The sequence below is a fragment of the Scyliorhinus torazame genome, chromosome 25 (assembly GCF_047496885.1).
Source record: "Scyliorhinus torazame isolate Kashiwa2021f chromosome 25, sScyTor2.1, whole genome shotgun sequence".
Lineage (NCBI taxonomy): Eukaryota > Metazoa > Chordata > Chondrichthyes > Carcharhiniformes > Scyliorhinidae > Scyliorhinus > Scyliorhinus torazame.
In genome coordinates, this window is record NC_092731.1 from 46721090 (window position 1) to 46734648 (window position 13559).

The following is a 13559-nucleotide window of genomic DNA, read 5'->3' on the forward strand; positions in this document are numbered from 1 at the left end:
TGCAGGGTATTGTCAGCTGATGAAAGGGATTCAAGCCATAGATGTGTTTAAAACATGCATCAAATACTGCATTAAAGTGAGCACGAGATCAACATTAAACATTTTCTGTCACAGTTGCAAATGAGGGAGCCGTTCACACACAGATTTACGCAACGTCAATGGTGATAGCTACTTACCAGGAACACCAACAATAGCAAGGATTGGGTAGAATATTTTCTCAACCATATCAATTGGACGGTGCATTTTCAGTGTAAAGTGATGTGCCCGTTACTGCTGCTAACAGTCTCTCTGTCTTAAAAATTGTGGTTATATATTCTCAAAGCGTTTAATTTATACCCACCTGAGCCATATTGAGGTTGCAACATCGCTTAACTTATTTTTGATTGAAATTTACGAACAAACAGATTACGACAGTGGGTTCAAAAAAATTACGTAACCCTTTTTTGATTCAATTACCACTTTCCATACACTGTCCTGTCTGGATAAAATTGATCGACACATAATAACAGAAAGGATACTCTGCAATCAAACACAACAGTCCCATCTCTAGGTCATAGATATTTTCAGTGATGATATCCATCACTCGATTTTGGCTATTCAGTAGTTCCGTTCCAGTGGTCAGTGTGTTTCTCTGGATGGTTCTACTGAACTCTGGGATGTAGCTGCCTCTGTAACTGTGACCATTCAGTGATTCAGTTCCAATTATCAGTGTTTTTCTCTGACTAGTAGTACTGCACACTGGGCAGTCGCTGTCTCTTTAACACAGACAATTCAGTGGTTCCGTTCCGTAGGGCAGTGGACGTTGTCTATGGACTTCAGTAATGTCTTTGACAAAGTCCCTCATGGCAGACTGGTACAAAAGGCAAAGTCACACGGGATCAGAGGTGAGCTGGCAAGGTGGATACAGAACTGGCTAGGTCATAGAAGGCAGAGAGTAGCAATGGAGGGATGCTTCTCTGATTGGAGAGCTGTAACCAAGTGGTCTTCCGCAGGGTTCAGTGCTAGGACCTTTGCTGGTCGTAGTATATATAAATGATTTGGAGGAAAATGTAACTGGTCTGATTAGTAAGTTTGCAGATGACATAAAGGTTGGTGGAATTGCGGATAGCGATGAGGACTGTCAGAGGATACAGCAGGATTTAGATCGATTGGCGACTTGGGCGGAGAGATGGCAGATGGAGTTTAATCCGGACAAATGTGAGGTGATGCATTTTGGAAGGTCGAATACAGGTAGGGAATATACAGTGAATAGTACAACCCTCAAGAGTATTGACAGCCAGAGAGATCTAGGTGTACAGGTCCACAGGTCACTGCAACGGGCAATGCAGGTGGAGAAGGTAGTCAAGAAGGCATACGGCAGGCTTGCCTTCATTGGCCGGGGCATTGAGTATAACATTTGGCAAATCATTTTTAAAATATATATAATTTTAGAATACCCAATTCATTTTTTCCGATTAAGGGACAATTTAGCTTGGGCTAAATAGCTGGCTTGTAATGCATAACAAGGCAGTAGGGCGGGTTCAATTCCTGTACCGGCCTCCCCGAACAGGTCCCTGAATGTGGGGACCAGGGGTTTTCACAGTAACTTCATTGAAGCCTACTTGTGACAATAAGTTATTATTATTATGTATCTGTTCTCCTGAGTCACAGCGACTTACGCAACAAGCTTCTTCCCTTCTCGATCAAAATACTTAATGAACATATTGGCACAACACACTTTGAGTTGCCTTCTATCTGGCTTTCTTATTTCCAACGTAACGTGGGCCATCCACCAATACTGCACGTATATGGGTTCAGGGGGTGAGATCCACGCAGACGTGTGGATAATGTGCAATCCCCACACAAATAGTGACACGCGGACCAGATGAACTCTGGGTCTTTGGCGCCGGGAGGCAACAGTACTAACCATGGCACCAGCATGCCATCCCTATTTGGCGTTCGTTTCAAGTAATTAATTTCACTCCATTTCCATTCAATTGGATCATGTCCACTAAGTTTTGCTTTTGTGTTTTCAGCAAATTTTGTCAAGAATACAAAAACAACAAAAGCACATTTTTTAAATTTACGATTTCAGATCATCTTATTTCATATATTCATACAATCCCTATAAGTGCACAAGGCGGTCATTCGGCCCATCGAGTCAGCATTGATCTGCTGGAAGGGCACACTATGAAGGCCCAATCCTCCACCCTGATCCCTGTCACCCTATCAAGGAGAAATTTACCATGGCCAATCCACCGAAGCTGCACATCTTTGGACTGTAGAGGAAATCTGAGCACCCAGGAAGAAAGTGCAAACTTCACACAGATAGTCGCCCGATGTCGGAACCGAACCCGGGTCTAACCAATGGTCTTGTACAGTTGCAGCATAACCTCATGGCTCTTAAACTCAATCCCCTTCTTAATAAATGCTAACACACTGTAGCCTTTCTTCACGGCTCTATTCACTTGGGTGGCAACTTTCAGAGATCTATGGACATGAACTCCGAGATCTCTCTGCTCCTCCACATTCTTCAGAACCCTGCCGTTAACCCTGCAATCCACATTCAAATTTGTCCTACCTAAATGAATCACCTCACACGTATCAGGGTTAAACTCCATCTGCCACTTTTCAGCCCAGCTCTGCATCCTATCAATGTCTCTTTGCAGCCTACAACAGCCCTCCACCTCATCCACTACTCCACCAATCTTGGTGTCATCAGCAAATTTACTAACCCAACCTTCAACTCCATCATCCAAGTCATTGATAAAAATCACAAATAGCAGAGGACCCAGCACTGATCCCTGTGGTACACCGCTGGTGACTGGGCTCCAGGATAAAAATTTGCCGTCTATCACCACCCTCTGTCTTCTATGTGATAGCCAGTTACTGATCTAATCAGCCAAATTTCCCTCTATGCCATGCCTCCTTACTTTCTGCATGAGCCGACCATGGGGCACCTTATCAAACATCTTACTAAAATCCATGTATACGACATCAACTGCTCTACCTTCATCTCTGTACTTAGCTACCTCCTCAAAGAATACAATCAAACTTGTGAGGCAAGACTTACCCCTCACAAATCCGTGCTGACTATCCTGGATTAAGCTGTATCTTTCCAATGATCATAAATCCTATCCCCCAGGACCCTGTCCAATAGTTTACCTGTGACCGAAGTGAGACTAACTGGCCTATAATTCCCAGGGTTATACCTATTCCCTTTCTTGAACAAGGGGACAACATTCGCCTCTCTCCAGTATTCTGGCACTATTCCTGTAGATAGTGAGGACATGAAGATCAAAGCCAAAAGCTCTGCAATCTCATCCCTCACCTCCCAAAGAATCCTAGGATATATCCCATCAGGCCCAGGGGATATATCTATCCTCAGGCTTCTCAACATTTCTAACACATCTTCCTAACGGGTAGTTTGAAAATGAGATCCATTCACTGAACAATATTCAATTATTTTCATCAATACCATACCAGAACTGAGAGAACTGCTCTCATAATTTCACCCTTGATGGTTCATTGACGACATTATTTCCTGCCCTGGATGTTCCACTGCATTATGAAAATTGAATATACGTGATCCTTCGTAGTCTGTGTCTCTCCTCGCGTGGCCTCACCTCTCTGCAGAAATCTCAGAGAATGCTTAAAAGACATGTGCAGACTCCACAACATAAGATTCAAATCATCCATCAAACCGAGAAGTCGTGAATAAAAACAATAAGCATGGCCCAATGGACCATCAAGAACATGAAGCATTCATGAGCCAGAATTTCTCAGGGTCGAGTTCGAAGAGGTAATGAACCAACAATAAACAAAAGGGCTATTTCTCCTGACTATATTTAGTCGAAGAAACGCCATTGGATAGATGATGGGAATTCTGTAACTGCTGCTGTTTAACTATGAGGCAGTAGTTAATATGTTTCTGCTCGAGCAGTGTAAAACCAGACATAACAAAACCAATACAATTGATTATCACACAATAGCAAATCTCCTTAACTTTGCACCGATTTACATCTCTAAAATAAGTAATTAGCTGACTGGACTGGAGTGATTTGTCATCTGAAAATGATTTGAAAATCCAAAGTGCTTGTTTAATTTTATTTACTTACCCATAGTAGGCATAATTGTACACTGACAGACACTCCCAGTAATATATATTAACTAGTGTCAGCTGTTCCATTCTTACCGAGACTCAGTTAAACCCACAAATATGTCCAATAATTTAAGCTCACTGTGGTTCAGTGATCAAGTACCAAACAAAGAACAAAGAACAAAGAAATGTACAGCACAGGAACAGGCCCTTCGGCCCTCCAAGCCCGTGCCGACCATACTGCCCGACTAAACTACAATCTTCTACACTTCCTGGGTCCGTATCCTTCTATTCCCATCCTATTCATATATTTGTCAAGATGCCCCTTAAATGTCCCTATCGTCCCTGCTTCCACTACCTCCTCCGGTAGCGAGTTCCAGGTACCCACTACCCTCTGCATAAAAAACTTGCCTCGTACATCTACTCTAAACCTTGCCCCTCTCACCTTAAACCTATGCCCCCTAGTAATTGACCCCTCTACCCTGGGGAAAAGCCTCTGACTATCCACTCTGTCTATGCCCCTCATAATTTTGTATACCTCTATCAGGTCTCCCCTCAACCTCCTTCGTTCCAGTGAGAACAAACCAAGTTTATTCAACCGCTCCTCATAGCTTATGCCCTCCATACCAGGCAACATTCTGGTAAATCTCTTCTGCACCCTCTCTAAAGCCTCCACATCCTTCTGGTAGTGTGGCGACCAGAATTGAACACTATACTCCAAGTGTGGCCTAACTAAGGTTCTATACAGCTGCAACATGACTTGCCAATTCTTATACTCAATGCCCCGGCCAATGAAGGCCAGCATGCCATATGCCTTCTTGACTACCTTCTCCACCTGTGTTGCCCCTTTCAATGACCTGTGGACCTGTACTCCTAGATCTCTTTGACTTTCAATACTCTTGAGGGTTCTACCATTCACTGTCTATTCCCTACCTGCATTAGACCTTCCAAAATGCATTACCTCACATTTGTCCGGATTAAACTCCATCTGCCATCTCTCCGCCCAAGTCTCCAGACAATCTAAATCCTGCTGTATCCTCAGACAGTCCTCATCGCTATCCGCAATTCCACCAACCTTTGTGTCGTCTGCAAACTTACTAATCAGACCAGTTACATTTTCCTCCAAGTCATTTATATATACTACAAAGAGCAAAGGTCCCAGCACTGATCCCTGTGGAACACCACTGGTCACAGCCCTCCAATTAGAAAAGCATCCCTCCATTGCTACCCTCTGCCTTCTATGGCCTAGCCAGTTCTGTATCCACCTTGCCAGTTCACCCCTGATCCCGTGTGACTTCACCTTTTGTACTAGTCTACCATGAGGGACCTTGTCAAAGGCCTTACTGAAGTCCATATAGACAACATCTACTGCCCTACCTGCATCAATCATCTTAGTGACCTCCTCGAAAAACTCTATCAAGTTAGTGAGACACGACCTCCCCTTCACAAAACCGTGCTGCCTCTCACTAATACGTCCATTTGCTTCCAAATGGGAGTAGATCCTGTCTCTAAGAATTCTCTCCAGTAATTTCCCTACCACTGACGTAAGGCTCACCGGCCTGTAGTTCCCGGGATTATCCTTGCTACCCTTCTTAAACAGAGGAACAACATTGGCTATTCTCCAGTCCTCCGGGACATCCCCTGAAGACAGCGAGGATCCAAAGATTTCTGTCAAGGCCTCAGCAATTTCCTCTCCAGCCTCCTTCAGTATTCTGGGGTAGATCCCATCAGGCCCTGGGGACTTATCTACCTTAATATTTTTTAAGACACCCAACACCTCGTCTTTTTGGATCACAATGTGACCCAGGCTATCTACACCCCCTTCTCCAGACTCAACATCTACCAATTCCTTCTCTTTGGTGAATACTGATGCAAAGTATTCATTTAGTACCTCGCCCATTTCCTCTGGCTCCACGCATAGATTCCCTTGCCTATCCTTCAGTGGGCCAACCCTTTCCCTGGCTACCCTCTTGCTTTTTATGTACGTGTAAAAAGCCTTGGGATTTTCCTTAACCCTCATTGCTAATGACTTTTTGTGACCCCTTCTAGCCCTCCTGACTCCTTGCTTAAGTTCCTTCCTACTTTCCTTATATGCCACACAGGCTTCGTCTGTTCCCAGCCTTTTAGCCCTGACAAATGCCTCCTTTTTCTTTTTGACGAGGCCTACAATATCACTTGTCATCCAAGGTTCCCGAAAATTGCCGTATTTATCTTTCTTCCTCACAGGAACATGCCGGTCCTGTATTCCTTTCAACTGACACTTGAAAGCCTCCCACATGTCAGATGTTGATTTGCCCTCAAACATCCGCCCCCAATCTATGTTCTTCAGTTCCCGCCTAATATTGTTATAATTAGCCTTCCCCCAATTTAGCACATTCATCCTCGGACCACTCTTATCCTTCTCCACCAGTACTTTAAAACTTACTGAATTGTGGTCACTGTTACCGAAATGCTCCCCTACTGAAACAGCTACCACCTGGCCGGGCTCATTCCCCAATACCAGGTCCAGTACTGCCCCTTCCCTAGTTGGACTGTTTACATATTGTTTTAAGAAGCCCTCCTGGATGCTCCTTACAAACTCCGCCCCGTCTAAGCCCCTGGCACTAAGTGAGTCCCAGTCAATATTGGGGAAGTTGAAGTCTCCCATCACCACAACCCTGTTGTTTTTACTCTTTTCCAAAATCTGTCTACCTATCTGCTCCTCTATCTCCCGCTGGCTGTTGGGAGGCCTGTAGTATACCCCCAACATTGTGACTGCACCCTTCTTATTCCTGATCTCTACCCATATAGCCTCACTGCCCTCTGAGGTGTCCTCTCGCAGTATAGCTGTGATATTCTCCCGAACAAGTAGCGCAACTCCACCTCCCCTCCCAAATACCGTTGGTTATTACGAAGAATATAACTCAGCAGCAACAGTAAGACCGATTAAAATGTGGTTATCGGTGTCACTTGGGTTAGCAACCAACACGGAGAATATTTCCACTGTGAGAGATTTGTATTGACATAGGCAATTGGTGTCAGGTGGTGCACCCAGTTGCTGGCCGACACAGACAATTTTACACAGAAAGCTGCTCCCAGTAATGCATATTCACTGGGGTTATATGTTTAGTTACCCACACTAAACACACTTCTGCAAAGACTTATAATCCTCTACATACACGGTCACGAGAATCCACTGAGCCAGACATATTCAGTATGATTTTACATCCATCATAATCTCACAAACATTTTTCTTCAATCAGTTTGCTGGAGTGAGTCTTCTTTGAACAATACAGGACATTGCACGGAGTGTGAATTGTTAATTCAGAAATCCGGTTGTTCCAAATAGAGGTCTGTTGTTCGTCGAATGAATCAAAAATTACAGCAAGTCATTTGACGTCTGCTTACTATATTACTGACAATTTCTCTGTATAAAGGATTCGCACAATAAGTCAAAACACAAACGCACACACGTAAACTTACACAAAGTCGATGGCGAGAGTGACTTACCAGGAACACCAATGATTGCGAGAGTTGTGTAGAATGTCTTCCTCACACTGTAGAATGATTGGCGCATGTTTTAAGTGAAGTGATCTTGTTGCTGCAGGGACTCTTACAGCTTTATTAAATGAAGGGGCGTGTTCTCAGATCCTTTAATTTATACTTGTCGGATCGCCCGGCGGATGCCAAGATTGCAACATCGTTCAAACTGGTTTTGAAAAATTTCAGAAACAAGTTGGGACATTCTCCTGGTTTTACTTTGTGATAGATGTTTATTCCTGAGCTTGAATTGAAAAATTCCCCAAACAAGGCAGTTACGATCACAGGTCGAAACTGGCGAAGCTGGAACTTAATATTTCAATTAAAAGTTGTTCTTTCTAACAGTTCCAGGTTCTGCGCGAAAACAATCGTCGCTGGAGGGGAGGATATCAGGAGGACTGTTGAAAGCTCCGTTGGCCGCGGTGGCAATTTCAGCTGTCGGACGGGCGTGACCGGAAAAGCCCACCCTCACAGTCCCATCTCTATTCATTTTAGTTCTTTCCTTCAGTCTTTCCCTCGCCTCTGCCAATGATTAATTACATTTGGCCAGAATTTATTGTCCATTTCCAATTGCCCTTGAGAAAGTGGCATGAGCTGCCTTCTTGAGCTGTGCCATTTGACAATGCCCCATTCTGTGTTCGGAAACTAAAATTCGCCCTTCATAAATTTGCTTCTTGCATATTCAGCATATTGGCTCCTTAAGCAGTCAATCAGTTCCTTTAATTAGTGTACATGTTCTTCCAACTCTGGCTGGACACCACAAAGTCATCAATGAAAATGTCGCAGTGGCCTCATCATTCAATCATTATTTTCATTTGCCTCTCAGATATTGTGGGGGCAGTCTTCACCCAGAACGGCAAAACTATGACTTGATAGTGTACCGGGGCATTGCCGACTTGGAGATAACCTTTGCCCTCTAAGTGAACGGCACTTAGCCGTTTCGAAAGTCTATTGCGGTGATGAAGAAATAAGCGGAAAGAAGATGAAATATTAGTGCTAGTATTATAAAAGAAGATAGGAAGAGTTTCTTTCAATATAGAAAAGATAATAGAGAGGCAGAAATAGACATTGGACCACTGGAAAACGTGGCTGGAGAATTATTAATAGGAAATAAAGAAATGGCAGTCGAACTGAAGGCTTACTTTGCATCAGTCCTCACGGTGGAAGACACCAGAGGGATGCCAGAGCTCCAGGAGAACCAGGGGACAGAGGTGAGTGCAGTGACCATCACTAAGGAGAAGGTTCTGGGGAATCTGAAAGGTCTGAAAGTGGATAGTCACCTCGGCCGGATGGTCCACACCCCAGGGTCTTTGGGCAGCACGGTGGCACAGTGGTTAGCACTGTGACTTCATAGCGCCAGGGTCCCAGGTTCGATTCCCACTGGGTCACTGTCTGTGTGGAGTCTGCACGTTCCCCCCGTGTCTGCGTGGGTTTCCTCCGGTTACTCCGGTTTCCTCTCACAGTCCAAAGACGTGCAGGTTAGGTGGATTGGTCATGCTAAATTGCCCTTAGTGTCCAGGTTAGGAGGGGTTATTGGGTTACGGGGATAGGGTGGAAGTGAGGGCTTAAGTGGGTCGGTGCAGACTCGATGGGCCGAATGGCCTCCTTCTGCACTGTATGTTCTATGTTCTAAAAGAGATAGCTGAGGAAATTGTGGAGGCATTGGTGATGATCTTTCAGGATTCACTGGAGGCAGGAAGGGCCCCAGACCACTGGAAAGTTGTTCATGTAACACCGCTGTTTAACAAGGAAGGGAGGCAGAAGAATGGAAATTGGCCGGTTAGCCTGACTTCGGTCATTGGTAAGATTTTAGAGTCTGTTATTAAAGATGAGATCGTGGAGCACTTGGAAGTGCATGGTAAAGTAGGACTGAGTCAGCACGGCTTCGTCAAAGGGAGGTTGTGTCTAACAAATCTGTTAGAGTTCTTTCAGGAGTTAACAAGGAAGGTAGACAAAGGAGAACCAGTGGACGTGATTTATTTAGATTTCCAGAAGGCCTTTGACAAGGTGCCGCACAGGAGACTGTTAAATAAGTTAAGAGCCAATGGTGTTCAGGGTAGGATCCTGGCATGGATAGAGGATTGGCTGACTGGCAGAAGGCAGTGAGTGGGGATAAAAGTGTCTTTTTCAGAATGGCTGCCGGTGACTGGTGATGTGCCTCAGGGGTCTGTGCTGCGAACACAAATGTTTACAACATACAATAATTATCTGGAAGAAGGAACTGAAGGCACTGTTGCTAAGTTTGCAGATGATACAAAGATCTGTCGAGGGACAGGTAGTATTGAGGAAGCAGGGGGGCTGCAGAAAGAATTGGACAAGCTGGTGGAGTGGGCAATGAAGTGACAAATGAAATACCATGTGGAAATATGTGAGGTTATGCACTTTGGAAGGAGGAATTTAGGCATGGACTATTTTCGAAATGGGGAAGTGCTTAAAGGGACTTGGGAGTCCTTGTTCACGATTCTCTTAACGTTAATGTGCATGTTCAGTCGGCAGTTAAGAAGGCAAATGCAATGTTAGCATTCATGTCAAGAGGCTAGATTACAAGACCAGAGATGCACTTCTGAGACTGTATAAGGCTCTGGTCAGACCCCATTTGGAGTATTGTGAGCAGTGCTGGGCCCCGTATCTAAGGAAGGATGTGTTGGCCTTGGATAGGGTCCAGAGGAAGTTCACAAGAATGATCCCAGGAATAAAGAGTGTGTTGTATGAGGAGCGGTTGAGGACTCTGTGATTGTACTTTTTGGAGTCAGAAGGATGAGGGGTGATCTTATTTCAACTTACAGGATACGGCGAGGCCGAGATAGAGTGGGTGTGGAGAGGATGTTTCCACTTGTAAGAAAAACTAGAACCAGAGGACACCATGTCAGACTAAAGGGACGATCCTTTAAAACAGAGATGAAATGAAATTAAAATGAAAACCGCTTATTGTCACAAGTAGGCTTCAAATGAAGTTACTGTGAAAAGCCCCTAGTCGCCACATTCCGGCATCTGTTCGGGGAGGCTGGTGCGGGAATTGAACCATGCTGCTGGCCTGCCTTGGTCTGCTTTCAAAGCCAGCGATTTAGCCCTGTGCTAAACAGCCCCTTGAGGCGATGAGGAGGAATTAAAGTGTCTTTAAGACAGAGAGAATGAAAATCGCTTATTGTCACAAGTCGGTCTCAATGAAGTTACTGTGAAAAGCCCCTAGTCGCCACATTCCGGCACTTGTTCGGGGAGGCTGGTATGGGAATTCTACTGAGCTGCTGGCCTGCCTTGGTCTGCTTTAAAAGCCAGCGGTTTAGCCCAGTGTGCTAAACCAGCCCCTGGTATAGTGTATTGTATAGTGTACTATAGTGTAGTATTGTATATTAAATCAGTGAAGAATCACAAATTTGTCAGCAAAAAACCATTTACAGCCGTCAACATAAACACAACAACATAGAACATAGAAAATACAGCACAGAACAGGCCCTTCGGCTCACGATGTTGTGCCGAACCTTTGTCCTAGATTAATCATAGATTATCATTGAATTTACAGTGCAGGAGGTCATTCAGCCCCCTGAGTCTGCACCGGCTCTTGGAAAGAGCACCCCACCCAAACTCAACACCTCCACCCAACACCAAGGGCAATTTTGGACATTAAGGGCAATTTATCATTGGCCAATTCACCTAACCTGCACATCTTTGGACTGTGGGAGGAAACCGGAGCACCCGGAGGAAACCCACGCAGACACGGGGAGGACATGCAGACTCTGCACAGACAGTGACCCAAGCCAGAATCGAACCTGGGACCCTGGAGCTGTGAAGCAATTGTGCTATCCACAATGCTACCGTGCTGCCCTTAAGAACAAATACATCTACACTATATCATTTTACCGTAATCCATGTACCTATCCAATAGCTGCTTGAAGGTCCCTAATGTTTCCGACTCAACTACTTCCACAGGCAGTGCATTCCATGCCCCCACTACTCTCTGGGTAAAGAACCTACCTCTGATATCCCTCCTATATCTTCCACCTTTCACCTTAAATTTATGTCCCCTTGTAATGGTTTGTTCCACCCGGGGAAAAAGTCTCTGACTGTCTACTCTATCTATTTTTTCATTAAATAAAAGCTTTTATTGAGAAAACACTGCACAATCAAACTCGTAATTCTCATTACATTTTGAATCATTACAAGGGTTAGAAAAAAAAGCTACTAAATGAGGTGCATAGGATATATCCTGTGGTTCCCTGTAACCAAAACACAAATACGCAAGTTAAATATTAATGAACATAATATTTCTGAATTTATATTAAACTAAACTGTACAATAGAAAATAAAGCATTACATATACAAACAGAAAAACAGTTCACAAGTTATTTAAAACTTTGTAAGTGCAAGAACACAAGCATTTATTAGATTTCATGGGCCTTTTTGTAAACACTGTACCACTATTACCCATGCACATAGTGAAAAGCCATGCTCCAAGAAGTATAAAAGCAAAGCATCGATGTCTGAAATGTTCTTCATCAACTAGATGCGCTTCACCATCTTGTGCTATCAACTGGCTAGCTTTAATACTTCCTACATCAGAACAAATCCTGTTTAGTTTGATTTTATGAATATTCACTTTGACTTATTGTAAAATCAACCAACATACACAACCAATAATTTGATCTATAATACTCAGCCAGCTTTCTACATTAGATACTGGCACAATGAATAAGGAATGCCATAAATACTAAATGAATGTTTGCCTCCCTTGATTCAGTCATCATGTACATTTGGCGACAGAGCTCAGTGACAGCATGATCACATGGAAGACCCAAGCACAGCATAATAATACAAATACAGACAGCAGTACCATTTAGTTTGAACAGCAACACGTTGACCTTTGCTGTCTCATACTTTCTACTGGTCAGTTATATACACAGTGATGCCAATAAATTTCAACTTTTGGATTACAATTGTGCTTTGTCTGCATTGGCATCATTTGGTCAACTGTTGTTGTACGTCCAGAGGGTTACCGTCCTGTCAGCAGATGAAGATAAGAAAGACAGATCCTCAGTGTGCCATCTACACTGTATAACCTTGTCCTTATGATTAGATACTACTGTTGTAGGAAGTGTTTTTATTAGATCTCCTCTTAAGTCGGTTACTTTGACTGTAGTGTCATAAGATCCTGTAAGAAGGTAGTAAGCTCCTGGAGAGAACCGTACTGAACGTACATCACTACCATGTGGTTGATAAATTTGTACCACTCTCCCTCCTCGGATATCATAAAGCATGCAGCTAGAATCCTCCTGACCTGTGGCTAGGAGTCGTCCACTTGGATCTACAGCGACAGAAGCAACAGCACTGCCTGATCCATGAAATGCTGTTCCAACAACACGAACACAGCTGGGCACTCTCAGATCCCAGAATCTTACAGTCTTGTCTTGTGAGCCAGATGCAATCATCCAACCTCCCCAAGTGTAGAGTGCTAGACTATGACCAGTATGTCGACTGAGTGCATGTAATCCCTGGCCTCGTTGACAGTCTGTAGTGTAAATATTACAATCTCCAGCTCCAGCGCTAATTAAGATTGCTCCGCCACTTTCTGGGCCCTCCATGAAAGCAAGATCTCGGATTGTACCATCATGCATGCTGAACTCCAAATCAGGACCTGTAGCATTGCATATTTATCATTTGATCCAGTAGCCAACAGTTGTCCACAATGACTCCAAGCCACACAGTAGATTGATCCCTTGTGGTGTTTGTTCCTTTTAAACATGTTTCCGATTTTCTAGGTTCTCAGTGACCTTAACAGCTTTTTCTTCAGACACCATCTACAAGTAGTCAGGATAAAGTTCCAAACATGTCTTACTAACTCGACCGAGGGACCCGTTACATCTATTGGCTCTGAATTGGATTGTACCGAGGTACAGTGAAAAGTATTTTTCTGCGAGCAGCTCAAACATATCATTCAGTACATAAAAAGAAAATAAAAGAAAAATAA

General features: G+C 43.9%; 1 protein-coding gene across 1 annotated transcript; it reads right to left on the minus strand.

Annotated features, from left to right (window-relative positions):
* Positions 1–11657: 11657 nt before the first annotated feature.
* Positions 11658–13334, minus strand: LOC140402257 (WD repeat-containing protein 47-like). Its single transcript, XM_072489887.1, is given in 2 exon segments — positions 11658–13241; positions 13244–13334. Coding segments are annotated over 2 exon segments (774 nt in total). The 3' UTR covers positions 11658–12558.
* Positions 13335–13559: the final 225 nt, after the last annotated feature.